The 21,910-nt window shown below is 42.8% G+C and overlaps 1 protein-coding gene across 2 annotated transcripts in view; it reads left to right on the top strand.

Annotated features, from left to right (window-relative positions):
• Positions 1-1,671: 1,671 nt before the first annotated feature.
• The window catches only part of znf608 (zinc finger protein 608), a 44,567-nt gene continuing 24,328 nt past the window's right edge, over positions 1,672-21,910 (top strand). The window contains exons 1-3 of one of the 2 annotated variants that reach the window (XM_079567114.1): positions 1,672-2,224; positions 17,799-18,087; positions 18,299-18,386. In XM_079567114.1, coding sequence (XP_079423240.1) covers positions 1,910-2,224; positions 17,799-18,087; positions 18,299-18,386 — 692 coding nt within the window. In that variant the 5' untranslated portion in view covers positions 1,672-1,909. The remainder of the gene's footprint in view (positions 2,225-17,798; positions 18,088-18,298; positions 18,387-21,910) is intronic. The other variant, XM_079567115.1, reaches the window with a different exon arrangement.

Below are 21,910 nucleotides of genomic sequence, written 5' to 3'. Positions count from 1 at the left end.
GTTACGGTTCTACCGGTATCGAAAAAATGAAAGTAACGAAAGCAGGAACCGACGTTTTTTTGTATTACAGGCTATATCTTTAGATCCAAGTTTTGACAGCAGCATTAAAGGACGTGACGTTGTTGTTTCAGCTCAAATAAATGTTTTTTCTCCTCAATTTTTGCCCCATTTTCCCCAGTTTTTTTTTTTTAACACAAATTATTACCCATTTTTCCCACATTCCTTAACATTGGAAATGAAACCGATATTGTAAATTTCTGGTTCTAGATGAGAAATATTTTAATGTATATCGGAAAAAAGCATGTGTGCTTGTTGCACGGTATGGCTATGCTAGCTCCTCTGACCTGAAGTTGTGAGCGCTAGTACTTCCTGTCTTTATTCTTTTCCTGGAATAATAATCATATTTTCTAAAGATTACATGGTGGGCAGTGAGTTCCTGGTCGATGATCATTTACTGTGTGTTCAAACCTTGATGTAACGAGTTCAGAGGAGACGCCTGTGATCGTAAAGGATTGATAGTTTGTCTTGAAGCTAAAGGCTAACATGCTATAAAAGAATTGAATAAACAGCACTATTTCAAATTGAATAATGCATGAAATGAATGTTAGCCTTTAGCTTCAAGACAAACTCACTGATCCTTATAAACACAGACGTCTCCTCTACGGAAATATTTACACTGTACAGCAACTCATTAACCTGAAGTCAGTGATCATCTACCAGAAACTCACTGACCACCACAGAATCTGTAGGAAATACGATGATTCGAACGAGTCTAAGCTAATCTTAATGGAAATTAATACGAACAGGAAGTACTAGCGCCCACAGCTTCAGCTCAGAGGAACTAGCGTTGCCACATTGTGCAACAAGCCAATTGAAAACCGAGTAGCCTCTTATAAAAAAAAATGGTTCCAACCCTATAGCACTACTAGATTGTTTGTTTGGTTTTTAAATAAACGTATGTGTATAGCCTCTATACATTCACTTGTAATACAGGTCATCTTCACTTCAGATGAAACATTTATAATAAACTTAATTATAATACTAGCAAAATATTATATTCACAAAATGAAATGGCGTGAAAAAATACCCTCATGGTTCCACTTTAAAGAATCTGATTTAAAAATGTATTTGGCCTCCCTTGAGAAAATGAATGTAAATAATAAAAAACATACAATACAAAAAATACAATGTTATTGTAAATTAGCAGACCCCTGTGTTTTTGTTGTTGTTTTGTCTTATAGATTGTTTATTTGAACATGAACATGTTACATCCATGTGTAAGATGAATTTGATTGAAAATGAGCATATTGTAGTAAATTGTATAAATTTGCACTGGTGTTAAATTAAAAAAAAAAACGAAAAAAAAACCTTGTAATACAGGAATGCGTTGTTTAGTTGTCTCCAACATTCTGGCTGTTTTTTTTGTTTTGTTTTTTCAAGTGACGTTTTGAGGTTTGTAAACAGCCTCTTGTTTATGCCACTTTCAAATTAGTGACATTTTGGTTTACTTTGGTTTACGGATTTTGACATAGACTATGATTGTGATTATAGTTAATGTTTTTTATAATAGGCACATCAAAAGTCACATTTATAACCGCGGTGACATCAAGCTCATGTGTAACGTGTTTACGCTCGTGTGTAACGTATCGTAGTAAATGCGTTACTTCAGAAGTTTTTCTAGTAATTCATCGAGAGTTTCCAGTAGTCCGCGCATGCGCAGTGGGCCTGTCTCGGTCTGAATGGAGGAGCCCTGGAGCACGGAGCCGCCGCGTCTGCAGCAGCTGCGGCCCTGAGCGCACGCCCTTCGCCTCCTCTTCTCCTCCGGTACCGCGCCATCCGTCCCTCCGCCATCGTCTCCTCCGCCCCGGCACGAGGGCACGCGCGGCAGGCGGACACGCGCGGAGGAGACATGCTTTGTGACGCCAAGGGCAAAGATGAGCGCAAAAACAGGAGCGTCCTCCGCGCGTCGTGGAAACGCGACAGAGACGCGGAGCGGCAGAGGGACAGCGCGTCCGCACCGTGTCCCCCCGGCGTGTCCCCCGGTGCGTGCGCGCGGCAGGACGGTGTCTCCCCGCCGCGCAGCGCCCCGTCACCGCCGCCTGCCGCGATGGATCAGAACAACAACATGTACAATAGTGGCCTCGGCGGCGGAGGAGCGAACAATGCTACGGCTGCGGCGCGGCGGGACGACAGCGCGAGGAAGCACCGAGGACCCGCGGACAAGGTAGAGCTGTCAGTGAGCGCGAGGCCCAGCTTTGTCTGCCGCACGCGCCTCACGCACACACGCGCGCGCCATGGCAAGAGACAATAACACAATACACACAATACACACAATCATAACAGCAACAATACCGCGCTGCGCGTCAGTGACAGGAGCGGCAGGCCTGAGCGAAAACTAAACCAGGACTAAACCAATGACTGTCGCCTGGTATAGTACTGTTTAACCCTGGTTTAGTCCTGGGTTGATCTTGGTTAATACTGGTTTAGTCCTGGTTTAGTCCTGGTATAGTCCTGGTATAGTCCTGGTTTAGTCCTAGTTAACCCTATTGTTTTGCTGTTTTAGTCCTGATATAGCCATGATCAACCCTGGTTTTGTCCTGACTTAGCCCTGGATAACCCTGGTTTAGCCCTGGTTAATGCTGGGTTAGTCCTGGTTTAGCCCTGGTTCAACCCTGGTTTTGTCTTGGCTTAGAGCTGGTTTGGCCCTCGTTAACCCTGGTTTAGTTCTGGTTTAGCCCTTGTTTAGCCCTAGTTTAGCCCTGGTTTAGTCCTGATTTAGTCCTGGTTTAGACCTAGTTTAGTCCTGATTTAGTCCTGATTTAGACCTAGTTTAGTCCTGATTTTAGTCCTGGTTTAGACCTAGTTTAGTCCTGGTTTAGACCTAGTTTAGTCCTGGTTTAGACCTAGTTTAGTCCTGGTTTAGTCCTAGTTTAGTCCTGGTTTAGTCCTGGTTTTGTCCTGGTTTAGTCCTGGTTTTGTCCTGGTTTAGTCCTGGTTTAGTCCTGGTTTTGTCCTGGTTTAGTCCTGGTTTAGTCCTGGTTTAGTCCTGGTTTAGTCCTGGTTTTGTCCTGGTTTAGTCCTGGTTTAGTCCTGGTTTAGTCCTGGTTTAGTCCTGGTTTTGTCCTGGTTTAGTCCTGGTTTTGTCCTGGTTTTGTCCTGGTTTAGTCCTGGTTTTGTCCTGGTTTAGTCCTGGTTTAGACCTAGTTTAGTCCTGATTTAGTCCTGGTTTAGACCTAGTTTAGTCCTGATTTAGTCCTGGTTTAGACCTAGTTTAGTCCTGGTTTAGTCCTGATTTAGTCCTGGTTTAGTCCTGGTTTTGTCCTGGTTTAGTCCTGGTTTAGTCCTGGTTTAGCCCTGGTTTAGTCCCGGTTTAGTCCCGATTTAGTCCTGATTTAGACCTAGTTTAGTCCTGGTTTAGTCCTGGTTTAGTCCCGGTTTAGTCCCGGTTTAGTCCCGATTTAGTCCTGATTTAGACCTAGTTTAGTCCTGGTTTAGTCCTGGTTTAGCCCTTGTTTAGTCCTGGTTTAGACCTAGTTTAGTCCTGATTTAGTCCTGGTTTAGTCCTGATTTAGTCCCGGTTTAGTCCCGGTTTAGTCCCGGTTTAGACCTAGTTTAGTCCTGGTTTAGTCCTGATTTAGTCCTGTTTTAGACCTAGTTTAGTCCTGGTTTAGTCCTGATTTAGTCCTGGTTTAGACCTAGTTTAGTCCTGGTTTAGTCCTAGTTTAGTCCTGGTTTAGTCCTGGTTTAGTCCCGGTTTAGTCCCGGTTTAGTCCCGGTTTAGTCCTGGTTTAGTCCCGGTTTAGTCCTGGTTTTGTCCTGGTTTAGTCCTGGTTTAGTCCTGGTTTAGTCCCGGTTTAGTCCTGGTTTTGTCCTGGTTTAGTCCTGGTTTAGTCCCGGTTTAGTCCCGGTTTAGTCCTGGTTTTGTCCTGGTTTAGTCCTGGTTTTGTCCTGGTTTAGTCCTGGTTTAGTCCTGGTTTAGTCCTGGTTTAGTCCCGGTTTAGTCCTGGTTTAGTCCCGGTTTAGTCCTGGTTTAGTCCTGGTTTAGTCCTGGTTTTATCCTTTGTTTAACCCTGGTATAGCCCTGGTTTTGTCTTGGCTTAGAGCTGGTTTAGTCCTGATTTAGTCCTGGTTTAGACCTGGTTTAGTCCTGGTTTAGACCTGGTTTAGTCCTGATTTAGTCCTGGTTTAGTCCTGGTTTAGTCCTGGTTTAGTCCTGGTTTTATCCTGGTATAGTCCTGGTTTTATCCTTTGTTTAACCCTGGTTTAGTCCTGGTTTAGACCTGGTTTAGTCCTGATTTAGTCCTGGTATAGTCCTGGTTTTATCCTTTGTTTAACCCTGGTTTAGTCCTGGTTTAGCCCTGATCAACACTAATTTAGTCCTGATTTAGTCCTGGTTTAGTCCTGGTTTAGTCCTGGTTTAGTCCTGGTTTAGCCCTGGTTTTGTCCTGGTATAGTCCTGGTTTTATCCTGGTATAGTCCTGGTTTTATCCTTTGTTTAACTCTGGTTTAGTCCTGGTTTAGCCCTGATTAACACTGATTTAGTCCTGATTTAGTCCTGGTTTAGTCCTGGTTTAGCCCTGGTTAACACTGGTTTAGCCCTGGTTTTGTCCTGATTTAGTCCTGGTTTAGACCTGGTTTAACTCTGCTTTAGCCCTGGTTTTGTCCTGGTATAGTCCTGGTTTTGTCCTGGTTTAGCCCTGGTTTTGTCCTGGTATAGTCCTGGTTTTGTCCTGATGCGGTCCTGCTTTAGCCCTGGCTCTGCCTGTTGGCCTGTGTCGGCCCTCTCTGGCCTGGCTCAGGGTGAAGTGAGGTTCCATGTGATGTGACTGTGTTGTGGACGTTGGTTCTGTTATGTTTAAGTCGCACTCACATGTACCTGTCGCTTCTCTCCTCGGGTTTGGGTCTGGCCTTGTTGTTGTTCCGGGTGTTTTGTCGCTCGTGTGTCCTTCAGTTTATTGTAAAATCTGACTTTGGTAAATCTGACCTCAGTGCGTCTCATTCTGAAGCCGGGGGGTCACATCATGTCCCCATTTGAAGACGGGCCGGGTTCCTCCATGTTGACCCAAACCTTAGCCTCTTGTGTTGGAGTATCTCTCTCAGGGATTGACCATGTTTTCCATGTTTTTTTTTTTTTCCAAGTCATTTTCTCATCATGAACTCGCACTGGCAGGGGCGGACTGGCCATGTGTCCATTCTGGAAGAGCACAGAAGGGCCACCGGTTTGGCCTCCTCAATTTTCTCCTTAACCTCCTATCTTACGCCTGAACCCCTTAACTCCCACCTGAACCGAGCACATTTTCTCCAGTTTGGCTTTACCCCAATCCAAAAGCTTCTGGAAAAAAAGGTGTGAATAGCGACAAAACTGAGACGAAAACAATGATGAAAATGTCACAAGAAATTGACAAAAATGTGACGAAAAAATGTGACAAAATGAGAAAATAAGACAAAAAAAATGGCAAAAAATGTGATAAAAATTTGACAAGAAAATTACAAAAAATTGACGAAAAAATAACAAAAATGTGATAAAAAATTGAACAAAAATGGACCAAAAAATGACCAAAAAATGACTAAAAAAGTAACAAAAATTAGTTGAATACCCAACAAAAAAATGATGGAAAAAAAATCTGATAACATGAGGAAAAATATCTCTTGGTTCAGGCGGGAGTTAAGAGGTTAACCGAGCTTTGCCCAAATCCAAAAGCTCAAAAGAAAAGCGCCAAAATAGAAAATCGAAAACGAGGATGAACGCGGGACAAAAATGTGCCGTAAAAGCAACAAAAATGTGAGGAAAAACGTGGCATAAACATGACAAAAACCAACAAAAACATGACAAACAAAGAGACAAAAACACAGCAACAAAGCAATGAAAAAAGCAACAAAAAAGTGATAAAACACGATGACAAAGCCACAAAAGTAATGAAAAAACAACAAAATCACTCTTGTAGGTCTTAGCTTTCAAATGAGGCCTGACACTGTTGCTCTCCAGTTCAGGAGCTTTTAGATTTGGGTAATGTCAATATGTATTTGTCTATAGTTAAAAACTGATGTGGAGCCGCTGAAAATTCCATGGCAGGAAGGTAACAACTGTCTTTATGCAGATTTCGTCTTAGTTTATCACTCATTTCTCTGTCATTCCTGGGCCAGCTCACATGAAACAAAAACTGTCACAAAGTTGAAAGTCCTCTCTTCCAGCTCATATGAACTATGGTCTAATTATTTCTTCATAAAGGCGCCCCAAAAGTGAGTGGAGACAATATTCAAAAACAAGAGTGTGATGTTGGTCAGTAGAATAAGAAAAATGTGGCAGGTTTCTGAATCCAGTCACTGCCAAATAATGATCAAGGAAAAACATGTGGACATCTTCTTTTGGGAAATTTTGGGAGTTTTTGGGGGGAAATTCCATGAATACATTGGAATAAGATACAGTGGGAACCATATGTGTCTTTTTACACTTTATAAAAAGACACATATGCAATTTTTTCTCACTTTCTGACATAAAACCAGAATTAACTTTTACCTTTTTTTAGGTCAATTAGAATTTTCGAAAATATTTCTATTTGCTAAATGCCAGAATGAGAGATAGAATTGTCGACACTGTTTTATATTTCTTTTTACAAAGCCAAAAAGTTTACATATATTTCATTAATATTTGGTAGCGTGGCCTTTAAACTGTAGAACTTGTCTTCCACAAGCTTCTCACAATAGTTGGAGGAGTTTTGGTCCATTCGTCCAAACAGAACTGGTGTAACTGAGCAACATTTGTAGGCCACCTTGCGTGCCTATGCCCTTTCAGCTCTGCCCATACATTTACAACATTGACTTTGTTTTCCTTAACCCCTTAACTCCCACCTGAACCGAGCACATTTTCTCCAGTTTGGCTTTACCCCAATCCAAAAGCTTCTGGAAAAAAAAGCTGTGAAAATTGCAACAAAACTGAGACGAAAACAATGATGGAAATGTGACAAAAAAGTGAGAAAACATTGACAAAAAAGTGACGAAAAATTTATAAAAAAAGTGGCAAAAATGTGACAATAAAATGACAAAAATATGACAAAAATGTGATAAAAACGTGACCAAAAAATTACAAAAACTTGACAAAAAATTACAAAAAAAATGACAAAAATGTGACAAGAATGTGATAAAAAATTGACCAAAAAATGACAAAAAATGTGACAAAAATAACAAAAAAGTTACATAAATGAGTTGAATACCTAACAAAAAAATGATGGAAAAAAAATCTGATGACGTGAGGAAAAAGATCCTCTCGGTTCAGGCGGGAGTTAAGAGGTTAAGCCACTTTGTAACCAGTTTGTCAGTTTGCTTTGGGTCATTGTCCATTTGGAAAACCCATCTGAGCCCAAGCTTTAACTTCCTGGCTGATGTTTTGCGATGTTGCTCCAATATTTCCACATAGAGTTCTTTCTTCATGATGTCGTCTATTTAGTGAAGTGCACCAGTCCCTCCCACAGCAAAACAGCCCCACAGCATGATGCTGCCCCCCCCCCGTATTTCACAGTTGGGAGTCGTGTTCTCAGGCTTTTTCCTCCAAACGTGACGATGATCATTATGGCCAAACAAAACCACAGTATATGTCTCCAAAAATTCAAGTCTTTCTCCTTTTTTTTATTTGCAATCTCCAATCTGTCTTTCTTTTGGAGTAAGTACTTGTTTCACTCTGGATAAAGACAAACTCTTGCCAGGTTCAGCATCTTCACCAGGTCTTTTGCATTTGTTCTTGGGTTGATCTTCACATTTCAGACACAGCACATTCATCTATGAGACACAGACCCCGCCTTCTTTATGATCTGTATGATGACTGGACTTTTACATCCTTTTTAAACTATAATTGTTTGAACCGACGAACCTGGCACCTTCAGGCGAAACTGAAAATTGAAATTGCACCCAAGTATGAACCAGACTTGTGCTTCCAAGGACATGACGTCGTCACCGTGGCTTTCCCAAATATATTATTATCTTCGTGACTTTGTAGAAGGTAGCAAAGTCAAAGTTAATTCTGGTTTCATGTCAGACAGTGAAAAAAAATGTGAATATCTTTTCTTTTTTTTTAAGTGTATGTAAACATATGGTTCCCGTACATGCCTTTAGTCCTGGTCAGGGCTGGGTCTTGGTAGATCTCTGACAGGGAGGACTAAGGACTTGGATGAATGAACTGCCCCCTAAATAAAGTCATCTGAGGTGAATATTGCACTTTAAGGCAAGGCCGTGGGAACCCAGGGTGCTGAGGGCGCTACAACACCCCCTGGTGGATAGTTTGTGAACTGCAGGCAATATTAACTCCTTAACTCCCACTTGAGCACATTTTCTCCAGCTTTACCCCAGTCCAAAATCTTCTGGAAAAAAGGTGTGAAAAAGCAACAAAACTGAGACGAAAACAAGGATGAAAATGTGAAAAAAGTGAGAAAAAATGGACGAAAAATTTACAAAAAATTCACAAAAAATTTGCAGAATATTCACAAAAAAGTGGGAAAAAATTGACAAAAAATTGAGGAAAAATTGACGAAAAAGTGATAAGAATTTGACAAAAAGATGCGAATAATTTGACGAAAAAGTGACAAAAAAGTCACGAAAATTTGACAAAAATGAGACGACTGCCCGACAAAAAAAGTGCAGAAAAAAAATCTGATGTGAGGAAAAAGATCAATTTAGTTTTGTAGGTCTTTCATCTGAGGTGTTACACTGGCCTACAGGATTTGGGTAAAGCTGAACTGGAGAAAATGCTCTCGGTTCAGGCGGGAGTTAAGAGGTTAATAAATAGGATTTATGCACAGAAAAAGTATTTTGGGGGTAAATTTTGTCCCTCAGCGCCCCCTAACTAAAATATCTTCCCACGGGTCTGCTTTAAGGTTTATTTTACACGTAAAGTGCAATATAAATAAAATAATTGGACAAAACACATACGATGCTAGAAAAGGTTATACATTCAACCCATAAATGAACATTGCATGATTGGATCGTAGCGTCCCTGGTGATGGCGATGTTTGTAATGAGGGAAAGTGTGGTCGAAGCGGGTCCACCCAAATGGGAAGGAAAACTGTCTGAAAAAGTCACAAATTGCAGAGGGATGCAGCGTTCTCGAAATGTCAAAAAAAATATTGTGACGGCGCCACAAAACCAGCAAGCATTTTGTTGTCAGTAGCCAACAGGGTCGGAAGAAGTGCGATGACGAGAGAAAACACAAAGTAACTGTCAGAAATCAAGCATAAAGCATCAGCTGCCATTTTCAGCAGATGTAACCGGCCCGAAGTGTCCGGAAATACGAAGTGTTCAGTGTGAGAGACGTCGCCAATTTAAGAAAAGTGTAAACACAACCGCCATTGATCAAAACACATCAGCTCCAATCAGGGGCGGACTGGCCATGTGTCCACTCTGGAAGAGCACAGAAGGGCCACCGGTCCCGCCTCAACCGAGCTTTACCCAAATCTAAAAGCTAAAAAGAAAAGCATCAAAGTAGCGAGAAAAAGAGGATGAAAACATGAGAAAAACACGGACAAAAAAACACAACAAAAAATGATAGAAAAAATAATTTAAAAAACCCAACAAAAATATGACAAAAATGTGGCGACGTGACGAAAAGTTTCCGTCACTTTTGTAGGTCTTAGCTTTCAAATGAGGCGTTACATTGTTGATCTCCAGTCGAGAAGCTTTTTAGATTTGGGTAAAGCCCAGTATAAAAAAAACATGAATCAAAAAGAATTCCGTGGAGTATGGTGTGCCACAAGGTTCAATTTTGGGACCATTATTATTTATTATTTATATTAATGATTTTGCTTCTGTTTCTGCGACCACCTTTCCTGTTCTTTTCGCTGATGATGCCAATCAAAAAACTAATAATAAAAAGCCGAACTGGTAAGAGGTTAAAATATGTATTTGTGGAAGTGCACAATTAAGCTAATTTGGGCCAGGCTGGTCAGAGTCCAGGGCTGTTGTTTGACTGGGTCAGGAACAGGGTTTCCGTTAGCCGGCTGTAGCCAAAGCAAATGGCCGGTAAAAATAATTTCCATCGGCCAAATTGGCCGACAGTAAAAAATATGGAGAGAATATAGAAAAATATATTAAATACAACATGTCACCTGGGTCAGTGACTAACATAACAAAGTGTTTTTGAGACAGCCCCAAATACTAAAGAAAGGTTCAATGTTTTTATCAAAAAAGTCCCCATTTTACAAAGCGCAGTTGAAGCGCCATCGTCACGCTGGAAATGAAAGGATTTTCTCTTCATGCTTCGTCACATTTTCCAAGAAAACCGTGAATTACAGGTACATTTACTTTTATAAAAGTGTGTTAAGAACTCAGCAATACTTTTGATTAGGATATTCTTTACACGAGCGTGTGGTCAGGCAGACTGACGCGCTGTCCTGCACTGGCTCTTCCTGGGAGAGTGGCCGGGTTTAGAGGCGCTTCCCTCGGTCGGTCTGCGCAGACACCTCGGCTCAGTTACCGGTGTTGGAGCCGCTCAGAGAGTAGCCGGGTTTAGAGGAGCTTCCCTGGGTCAGTCTGCACAGATGCCTCGGCTTAGTTACCGGTGTTGGAGCCGCTCAGAGAGTGGCCGGGTTTAGAGGCGCTTCCCTCGGTCAGTCTGCGCAGACGCCTCGGCTTAGTTACCGGTGTTGGAGCCGCTCAGAGAGTAGCCGGTTTAGAGGCGCTTCCCTCGGTCAGTCTGCGCAGACGCCTCGGCTCAGTTACCGGTGTTGGAGCCGCTCAGAGAGTAGCCGGTTTAGAGGAGCTTCCCTCGGTCGGTCAGTCTGCGCAGACGCCTCGGCTTAGTGACCGGTGTTGGAGCCGCTCAGAGAGTGGCCGGGTTTAGAGGCGCTTCCCTCGGTCGGTCAGTCTGCGCAGACGCCTCGGCTTAGTTACCGGTGTTGGAGCCGCTCTAGAGCGCGGCAGAGCTGGGTCCATGTTCGGTCGATTTGCCCCTCCGTAATATTTCAGCGGTGACAGACTTAATCATTATTTTACTCCTGATGTCACGTTAAAGCCCAGCCCTCGCTGAGCAGCTGATGTGGTCAGACCTGGATAAGGAGGGTCATAGATATGGGCTACTTTCTGTCTGAGTTAAAGTGCAGATGAGTAGGCTTGGTCCGCGTGACACCTGCCGCTCTCAATCGTCTCCACGCACACTTTATATTTGGATTTCAGCTGCATTTTCTCACGTCATTTTTTCATTAGCAATAGCCGTCTTTTGGACCGACCAAAGCACTCGTGTAGCTCTGTCTAAATGTAGATTGTTATTGATAATAAGCCACGTTAATTATGTATATATTGTGCCTGTGAATGGCCGACATTTTGCGACCCAGCCGGCCAAAGTGGGACCGACAAAAAAAAAGTCTTGCGGAACCTCTGGTCAGGAATGATCTAAAGACAGATCTTTCAAAGGTTGTATTGACTGTATAGATCAGAGTGACCTTTTAGACAATATGGTGAAAAAGTGAATTCTGATCATACACATCACACCTCACCATTTCTAATTCTATAGCTCCAGACAAAGGAACAGCCTCAAAGGGCCACCCCCTGGGCCCCGAGCCACAGTTTGAGAACCAGTGATTCAAACCAGCTGTAACCTTGCCTTGACCTGGCAGACGACAGGCTTTTTCACAGATCCGGGAGTGAGCGTGATCTCAGCCATTTCCCGTTGGGCGAGATTGACGGACGACATCAACCAATTATATGAGGAACAAGCTGCAGGACGCCTTTTTAGTAAACATTCAACAAGGAACGACACGCTGTTTCTTATTTAAAACAGACGAGAGAGCAGAAGAAAGCAGTGCATCAGTTGCCGCACACGCCATCTTGAATGTTTTGGAAGAATCCGTCTCTCGGTGGATGAACTCCAGCCTCTCGGGGAAATGGTTGTCCTATTGTTGTTCATGAAATTGCCAGTGACTCTGTTGTTTGTGAGGTTTGCGCTTCGGCATCTTGTTGGACTGAAAATAAAGACATGAAATAAAGTGAAGCGAAACTGGAAGTTAGAAGCTGTTCCGACGTGAAATGTTACACGGTCCAAGTCTAGTTACACAAAATGAAACATGTCGATGTTAAAGCAGTACTAAGTAACGTGTTTACCTTAATAAATCCTTTCCGTAGTCCCTGTGGGGGTAATACAAGTGTTTATGGGATGATTGGAGGGTCTTTCATCTCCCCCTGGTGTCTCTGGCCAGAAAACCATGTTTGCAACTTGGCTGCCACCGGACCGGAGAAAGCAATACACACTAATGGAATCACGAAGAAGAAGCTAACCTGCTAACAGGCAAAGCTAACTGTGGGCTAACGTCTCTTTAAACAGTATTTACAGCCAAGTTTGAGTGAAAAAAAATAGTTCCATTGTATAATTGGATGCACAGTAACCCTCTCTCCCTTCGCCTTTTCTGTCAGCGTAATATTTACTCTCCAAGACAATTAATAAGTTAAAAAATCGTAACTTGCTGCTACACCTGCAGTTGCGCTTATGGCCTCTAGGGGGAAGAGTTACTTAGTACTGCTTTAAAGCGGATAAAAAGTGGCACTATATTGTGAGGCGTAATAATACCTTGGGAGCCCTTCGACGTACACGCAGTAAAGTGGGATATAACTGCGCAGACGTCGAAGTGCTCCCATGTTATCACGCCTCACAATATAGTGAAAATCGACATGTTTAATTGTGTGTAGCTAGACTTGGATCGTGTAAAGCAGGGGTAGGCAAGCTTTCTCAACGGAGGGCCACTTTTTTTACATCGTAAAAAGACCGAGGGCCGAAGCCGCCAATTTTAGGCCAAAGTAAAGCACTACACTGGAAAAATGGCCATCTTAAAGCCACCGTTTTTCCATACTGAGATATGTTCTTACCTGAGCTTTGACGAGTTCTTTAGGACCTGTCTGATCTTCACCCGTGCCTTCAGTCACGTAAACACAGCACAGACGGCGTTAGCATTTAGCCTCTCCCTCTCTCCTCTATAGCTCCAAAACAGGTCAAGATAGAAGCTACCAAGCTCTTCCACGTTTTCCCTATTTAAATATGGTTACGTGAAGTGTTACACTACAAAGTATAATTACACAAAATTAAACAATGTGGATTTTCTAAGCGGATAAAAGGGGGAACTATATTGTAATACCAGGAGTAGTTTGGCATCTGCGCAGTAAAGTGAAGATTACTGCGCGGATTTCGAACTACTCCTGGTATTATTACGCCTTACAATATAGTTCCCCCTTTTTTCCGCTTAGAAAATCCACAGTTTAATTTTGTGTAATTATACTTTGTAGTGGAACACTTCACGTAACCATATTTAAATAGGGAAAACGTGGAAGAGCTTGGTAGCTTCTATCTTGACCTGTTTTGGAGCTATAGAGGAGAGGGGGAGAGGCTAAATGCTAACGCCGTCTGTGCTGTGTTTACCTGATTGAAGGCACGGGGGAAGATCAGACAGGTCCTAAAGAACTCGTCAAAGCTAAGGTAAGAACATATCTCAGTATGGAAAAACGGTGGCCTGTTCCTTTAAATGAGATAAATGACTTAAAATTGCTTGAATAAAGGTTCTTTATGTTGAATTTTAGTCTGTTAATCTAACGATAAAGATACAAATGCTAACGCCAATGGAACAAACATTAAACCCGCTTTGAAATCAGACAAATGAACTTTTACTTTTAAAAAGATTTGTTTTTCACTTGGAATGATGCAATATAATCTGAGTTAAGAGAATAATGACTTGTTCCATTGGCGATAAAATGTTTTATCTGATCTAAGACCAAACTTTAGATTGAATCTCTTAATTCAAGTAGGTGTCTGTCATTTCTTCCTTAAAATTATTATTATTATTATTATACGGGCGGCACGGTGGCGCAGCGGTTAGTGCTCACGCCTCACAGCAAGAAGGTCCCGGGTTCGATTCCGATCTGGACGGGCCTTTTCTGTGTGGAGTTTGCATGTTCTCCCCGTGTCTGCGTAGGTTTCCTCCGCGGGTACTCCGGTTTCCCCTACCACTAAAAAAAACATGTACAATAGATTCCCCTCTGGGACCAGGACTCCCCTGAAAAAGAGATTAGTAATCTCACAGTGGGACTATCCTGGTTAAATAAAGGTCAATAAATAATAATTAAAAAGAAAATCCCCAGTGCACTTTCTACAAATACCAGAGTTGTACATAATATGACCTAATTGGGTGTATTAACAGTATTTCTCCTATTTAACCCTAAAAATGTTGAAGTACTTTCTGATTTGTGTCATAATGTTTCTCAAAATCATCTTGAGGGCCAGAGGTTCTGTGCTGGAGGCCCCGATTTGGTGTAAAGTATTTTAATAGGGAATACGTGGAGCAGCTTGGTCGCTTCTAACTTCACCCCGGTTTGGGGCTATGCCTGTGCTGGGAGAGGCTAAATGCTAACAACATTTGCATGACTGAGCGCACGCACAAAGACCAGACAGGTGCGCATCAACTCGTCTAAGCTAAGCACATATCTCAGTGTGGAAAAAACGGTGGTCAATTCCTTTATCTCCAGTGCGCACTGTAAACGTGAGGGAGGAGCGCGCACGTGAATGACGAGCGTGCACGTGGCGGAGGAGCGTGCACGTGAAAGATAAGCGTGGGAGTTAAGGACGAGTGCGCACAACGAGGCACGGATCGTTTCTGAGAGTGGATGAATCCAAGAAGGAGAAAAGGGATAATTAGACGTTTCCTTTTGTTGCCATGGGCGCTGAGCTGCTCTCCCCGTGTACGAGCGTGCACGTGTGTACGAGCGTGCACGTGTGTTTTGAAGAGACTGTGTCCTCGCTCTCTCCTCTCCACAGATGCCCTTAAGAATGAATTTTACTGCTCCACACCGCAGAACGCCGTCCAGAAATAATACATTTCCTTGAAGTATGTTTGGGTCTTTAAATGTTTTTATTTTTATGTGGAGCATTAAAGGGAGCGTTCAAAGACAATGTAAAGGTTTTACATTCCCATAAAGACGTAAAGGAGACTTTTAAAAAAAACATGGAAGATAAAGAGGACAGCTGATGTGTTCCGTGGACCGAGCATTTACCCCTGAATCAGCAGATCTGCTGCGCCGTTTTCTTGGAATGTACAAATCTCTTTTCCTCCTCATAAATATTCACGCCGTGTTTCCGAAGCGCTGGTTCAGAGGCACATTTATATTTCAGAGCGGTTTGATCGGCTGAGATTCAAGCGCTCGCTGTCTCCGGCGCCGCGGCGAGCGTCAGGCGGAGATACGAGGTCAGACAGATGTGTGAAAGGAAAAAAAAGCGTCACTGAAATGAGGAGAGTGAGTCTGAGTTAAGATGGTGAATACTGAAGGTCCGACTGTCGCAGAATTTAAGATGATTTTTGTAAAGAAATGGAGAACAGATTGTGGTTATAGAGAAGATGGAGACAACACGGTAACGCCATAGCAACAGAACTGCTCATCCTGTCCATTGTGAGGGGGCTGCAGGTGGAGGCATTAACCTGTGACTGTTTGGAATTGTGACTTCATTGTTCTGCTGTTGTTTGTTTCGCTGCTTTTCTGTTGCGTTTTGCAATTGACCTTTCGCAAAGGCCCCGCCCCCTTAGCAACTGTTGCTAGCTCCGGCAACAAGTGGAGTTTAACCCGTGTCATGGCGGGGGAGATGTGTGTGTTAGTGACTCTGTTTGGAGCTAAACCAGCGCAATAATAAGCTCCACTTCTTATGTTAGTCTAGTGTTGATCAGCTGTGTTGGTTAACGTTACGTTAAAGTAACTGGTTAAGCTAGCTCATTTCTCCTCTGGAAAAGTAGCTTGTTACGTTTCTGCGCTACTTTATTATGAAGGTAATGCGTTAGAGACTCATACGTTACACACACATATATATGTATATATAATTGCCTTAATTTGTCAATTTTTTTTCCCATGAGGAATGCTACATTTCACAAACTGAGTCGCCAAAAAAGCAGCTAGCTCACGCAAACAGCCCGATACCAGTAAATGTATTCAATAATCGCACAATAAAGTCACTTCTGAGCTTCATTTTGTATGTGACAAATGACAGCACAATAATGAGCATGAACTACAGGCCAATAGTCGACGTATAAAAGCTTAGCTTCGGTCTCTTTATGTGAACAGTTTTTCAACAAACAGAACATCTGTAAAGGAGCTCTGACGCTTTACAAAGTGCTTTGAATTGCTAGTAATAAACATGCGACAATGAGGAACTTCCTCAACCACATAAAGCTACACGTTTGTTGATAACGTTGGAAGGAGCGATACTGCTCAAAGCTAAGTGCAGTTTGGGGTGAGCTTATCGTGGTTTTCCTCTTTAGCTTCAACACCAGCTTCGTCTGTATTGTCCTTTTAGCCTGTAAGTAAAAAAAAACAGAGTATTTCAGCGATGTGAACGTGCTGACAACTCTGCCATGTTCCTGACTTGCTGTAAAGTTTTGGAGGACACAGTCTGCACAGTCAAGTCTGAGCAGAAGAAGAATGAGTCAGGACCAAACTAACCACATTACTGATTTACTGAAGAAACTAGTACCAGATTACCTGCAAATGCAAAACTAACTTATTTCTTTACGCGTTACACTGAAAATGTAATCTGAGCACTCTTACACGTTAACACTGTTGATCAGATATGAGCATTATAATTTTTATTAAGTTAGCTAGTTAGCTAAACCTACAGGCCTCTGCTACAGGCTTCAGTGGGCCCTCATGCAGAGAGGTAACATATTAGTCATGATTCTCCAGCTGCGATGTCCCATGTGCTGCAATATCAACGAAACTCTTCCTGTAGCACTTAGAAAGAAATTGTACAGCTCATGAAAACTCTTGGCAAACAACAAGACGACAAGTCTTTCGTAGGTGCAAGCTAGCAGGCACTCTTCTGTTCTCTCTTTTTTTTGGCTCTGAAATGGGAAAACCAGGCCATCCTTCACTACTTTTTATGTGAGGAGATCCAGAGAATGACGGGTAGCAACGGTTGCTTTAATTGGTATTGGACAATCACAGTTTTGGGAGCGGGATTGTCTTGTATCAGGATTCCTTGAAAAATACATCTGTGGATGCCAGTGGGGCTATTTTGGTAAATAACTGTTAAATATATTTATGCTGGGAAGCTAAATACTATATTACATTACAAAAATGCTTTTATCAGTCCTTATGTAAAAACATGTCAAGGTGTTTAATGACATTTTCTTTTTAAATATACAGTATTATAAGGTTATGTTTAGTGGCCACTGGCTGTGTATCCGTTAATGCCAATGGCTAAAGGAAAAATACGTTGACCACGCTAACAGAAAGTTTCCCAGAGTTGCTAACTGTCCGCATGCATTTGAGATCAAACAAACCTTTTTTATTTCACACATATTTAGCACAAAAATAAAGTCAAGTCCAAATCGAGTCATTATGAATGTTTTTTATCAGATGCTCGTGAAAGTGAAAAACCGGCACTCGAAGTCAGTGATTAGCATTAGCCTGAAGCTAATGTTAGAATTCACGTGTACAAATTTGGGCCGTTAAAGCACTTTGTTCCTTTCTGTGTCTCTGTATCTTCATTTGTGAGAAAATATCCCCAATTCAGCATTTGGTAAAGTAGTAGTGGAGTAATAGGTGAAGGAGTTGTTATTTTCCCCCTGAAATGTGTCATTTTGGAATGTCGTTCCACTTTAGCTGAAACCGCTTTCCACTGCTTGGTTCCTGTCTCCAGCTGACATCGCTGATGATCCAAGCAGGAAACGGGTTTATACAAGAAAAATAAAACTTGCAGAACTGAATGCAGCCCAAACAAAACCAAACTAAAATCAATGCGTTCCAGTTAGTGACAAACTTAGCATGACTGTTTTCTCTCTCCCCTCTCTCAGGTGGAGATGTTTCCAGTGCCGTCTTGCCCCACCTCCCCGGCCCTGTTCCCTCTGCTGCCCTCTCTGTCCTCCGCCCTGAACCACAAGCCTCTGCTGCCCTCCGCTGTGCCCCCCGCCGTGCCCTCGCACCGCCCCCCGGTCCTGAACCACGCCCAGGTGCGGACCCGCTCTGTGGGCACCAACACCCAGGAGAGAGGCCCCTCAGAGGCAGAGGTGCCCCAGAGAGGGCCCTGCCAGCCGGGCACCAGTGTCAACCTGGAGGGCATCGTGTGGCACGAGACGCAGGAAGGTGAGAGAGTGGCACTGGAGTTAATCCGATTAATGCAAGACGTAGAAATACTAATGTCAGACCAGACAATGTGTCCTTTTCGTGTTGAAAATGAGCCGTTTTGCAGTAACACTTACATGTGGTTTGTCCAATGCTATTATGTCCACATCTAATAAATAAAACCAATAAACAAGTGTATTTATTGTATAAGAGACATATTCATATGTTTCAGGAGTACTGGTGGTGAATGTGACCTGGAGGAAGAGGACGTATGTGGGGACACTGTTGGACTGCACCAAACACGACTGGGCTCCTCCCCGGTAACACCACTCACACACCCTGGGGCCTGAACGACTACTGATTTTTACAAGTTGATTTTTAGGCAATGCTCAGTCAGTGTTTACCTGCACCTCCAGAAACAAACAGACCTTTGTCCTCTCTGCTGCTCCGTTTGTCTCGCCCTCCTCCTGGCCTCATCTGTACTCCTTTGTACTATAGGACTATCTTCCTTGTAAATCCAAGGTCTGAAATAAACGAGCTTTCGGTCCCAGAGTGTTTGCTCGTAGTTGATTGCACGTGAATAAGAGATAAAAGTTTTAATCATGCACGCGCATCGCTATTACGCGGGTGAAACTATATGTAGACACTAAAAAGTGAACACTAACCGGTAAAAACAACTAGCCACTGGTCTGCTATGGTGTAACGCTGTATTATTGTTATTGTCCCACCGAAACACGGAAAAGGGGTTCCGCCTTGACATTAATGTTGAAATTAGGCAGAGAGAGGGAGTGAGGGGGGAGTGAGGAGGAGATAAAGACTAGTCGACTCTGTAAAAATGAGGTCGACTCTTGCGCAGAAGTCGACTAGTCGACTAGTCTGTTCATGCCCTAGTGTACATTAGACATAGAATACCTATGTTGTAAAATAGTGATAGTTTCTACTTAGAATGAAGATAGCTACGTAAACAAACTGCACATGGCTACGTAAACAAACTGCACATGGCTACGTAAACAAACTGCACATGGCTACGTAAACAAACAGCACATGGCTACGTAAACAAACTGCACATGGCTACGTAAATTAACTGCACATGGCTACGTAAACAAACAGCACATGGCTACGTAAACAAACTGCACGTGGCTACGTAAACAAACTGCACATGGCTACGTAAACAAACTGCACATGGCTATGTAAACAAACTGCACATGGCTACGTAAACAAACTGCACATGGCTACGTAAACAAACAGCACATGGCTACGTAAACAAACTGCACATGGCTACGTAAACAAACTGCACATGGCTATGTAAACAAACTGCACATGGCTACGTAAACAAACTGCACATGGCTACGTAAACAAACTGCACATGGCTACGTAAAACTGCACATGGCTACGTAAACAAACTGCACATGGCTACGTAAACAAACAGCACATGGCTACGTAAACAAACTGCACATGGCTACGTAAATTAACTGCACATGGCTACGTAAATTAACTGCACATGGCTACGTAAACAAACAGCACATGGCTACGTAAACAAACTGCACATGGCTACGTAAACAAACAGCACATGGCTACGTAAACAAACTGCACATGGCTACGTAAACAAACTGCACATGGCTACGTAAACAAACTGCACATGGCTACGTAAAACTGCACATGGCTACGTAAACAAACTGCACATGGCTACGTAAACAAACAGCACATGGCTACGTAAACAAACTGCACATGGCTACGTAAACAAACTGCACATGGCTACGTAAACAAACTGCACATGGCTACGTAAACAAACTGCACATGGCTATGTAAACAAACTGCACATGGCTACGTAAACAAACTGCACATGGCTACGTAAACAAACTGTACATGGCTACGTAAAACTGCACATGGCTACGTAAACAAACTGCACATGGCTACGTAAACAAACAGCACATGGCTACGTAAACAAACTGCACATGGCTACGTAAATTAACTGCACATGGCTACGTAAACAAACAGCACATGGCTACGTAAACAAACTGCACATGGCTACGTAAACAAACAGCACATGGCTACGTAAACAAACTGCACATGGCTACGTAAACAAACTGCACATGGCTACGTAAACAAACTGCACATGGCTACGTAAACAAACAGCACATGGCTACGTAAACAAACTGCACATGGCTACGTAAATTAACTGCACATGGCTACGTAAACAAACAGCACATGGCTACGTAAACAAACTGCACATGGCTACGTAAACAAACTGCACATGGCTACGTAAACAAACTGCACATGGCTACGTAAACAAACTGCACATGACTACGTAAACAAACTGCACATGGCTACGTAAACAAACTGCACATGGCTACGTAAAACTGCACATGGCTACGTAAACAAACTGCACATGGCTACGTAAACAAACAGCACATGGCTACGTAAACAAACTGCACATGGCTACGTAAATTAACTGCACATGGCTACGTAAACAAACTGCACATGGCTACGTAAATTAACTGCACATGGCTACGTAAACAAACAGCACATGGCTACGTAAACAAACTGCACATGGCTACGTAAATTAACTGCACATGGCTACGTAAACAAACAGCACATGGCTACGTAAACAAACTGCACATGGCTACGTAAACAAACTGCACATGGCTACGTAAGCAAACTGCACATGGCTACGTAAACCAATAGCACATGGCTACGTAAACAAACAGCACATGGCTACGTAAACAAACTGCACATGGCTACGTAAACAAACTGCACATGGCTATGTAAAACTGCACATGGCTACGTAAACAAACAGCACATGGCTACGTAAACAAACAGCACATGGCTACGTAAACAAACAGCACATGGCTACGTAAACAAACTGCACATGGCTGATAGACATTAGCATGCTACTGCAATATGTTTAAGCATGTAGCCTTTAGCCCCTAAACAGGAGGGGAGGTGATGCCTCTAATTGGCAGCCGACAACCATCTCTGATTGGTTGTGAAAACATGTGAGAAAACATGTGCCCACACTCGCATATAGATACGGAATAGTCCATATATAGTCATGTTTGAAGCATTCAGAGGGAAAGCAAAGGGAAAAAAACACAGAACTTTCTCCCACTTCTCCACCGTAACTTTAACAAAGACTGAATTATAAACATTAAAACATTAAAACATTTGTCTCCTAAACAAAGAGACAGCCATATGGAGAGGAGCAAAGTGGTTCAACAGCCCATAAATGGGCTTCTTAAGAGCGGACAAACCAGGAAGTATGCTAATGTATTCACGTTAACTCGGAAGTTCGAGTGGGTGTCGCCATGAATTGTGCCCGCTCCTTTTCGCCTGTCAGTAAGCATAGGACTGGAAAGGTCCAGATTAAATCAGTTACTACACGAAAACAAAGCCGTCTTTAGGCCGCGCAGAGAGACGTTGCCGTGTCAGTGCAAGTGAACATTGGATATTTTACACAAATCAATCCACTAAACATCAGATTTTAGCAGGAAACATTTTCCTCATTCTCCGTTTAAATGAACAGGCTTTACCGGAAGTGTCAATACAACGGAAGTGCAGAGACAAGGCAAAAAGAGGCAAAAGTGGATGGAGACTGTTTTGAAGCTGACTAGTCCCTCTTTATTACTGCCCTGTCTTATGGATCTTTAACTATATACCCCATGGTCTACGCCAGGATCTCCCCAGTATTAAATAGAGGGACATTATTTGTGCCGGTGGACAATGGTTATTCCAGGTTAGCCCCTTTTACAATCGCCTACAGCTGCCTTCGAGGCGCCGAGCTGGGCGGGAGACTGCACAGCGGGGCAGTGTGTGCAGGTAGCCGGTACGAGAGGCTTCAGTGTCC

The sequence above is a fragment of the Gobius niger genome (genome assembly GCF_951799975.1).
Source record: "Gobius niger genome assembly, chromosome: 1".
Taxonomy (NCBI): Eukaryota; Metazoa; Chordata; class Actinopteri; order Gobiiformes; family Gobiidae; genus Gobius; species Gobius niger.
The sequence above is the reverse complement of the archived record's forward strand: the minus strand, read 5'-3'. Positions and strand labels throughout refer to the sequence as shown.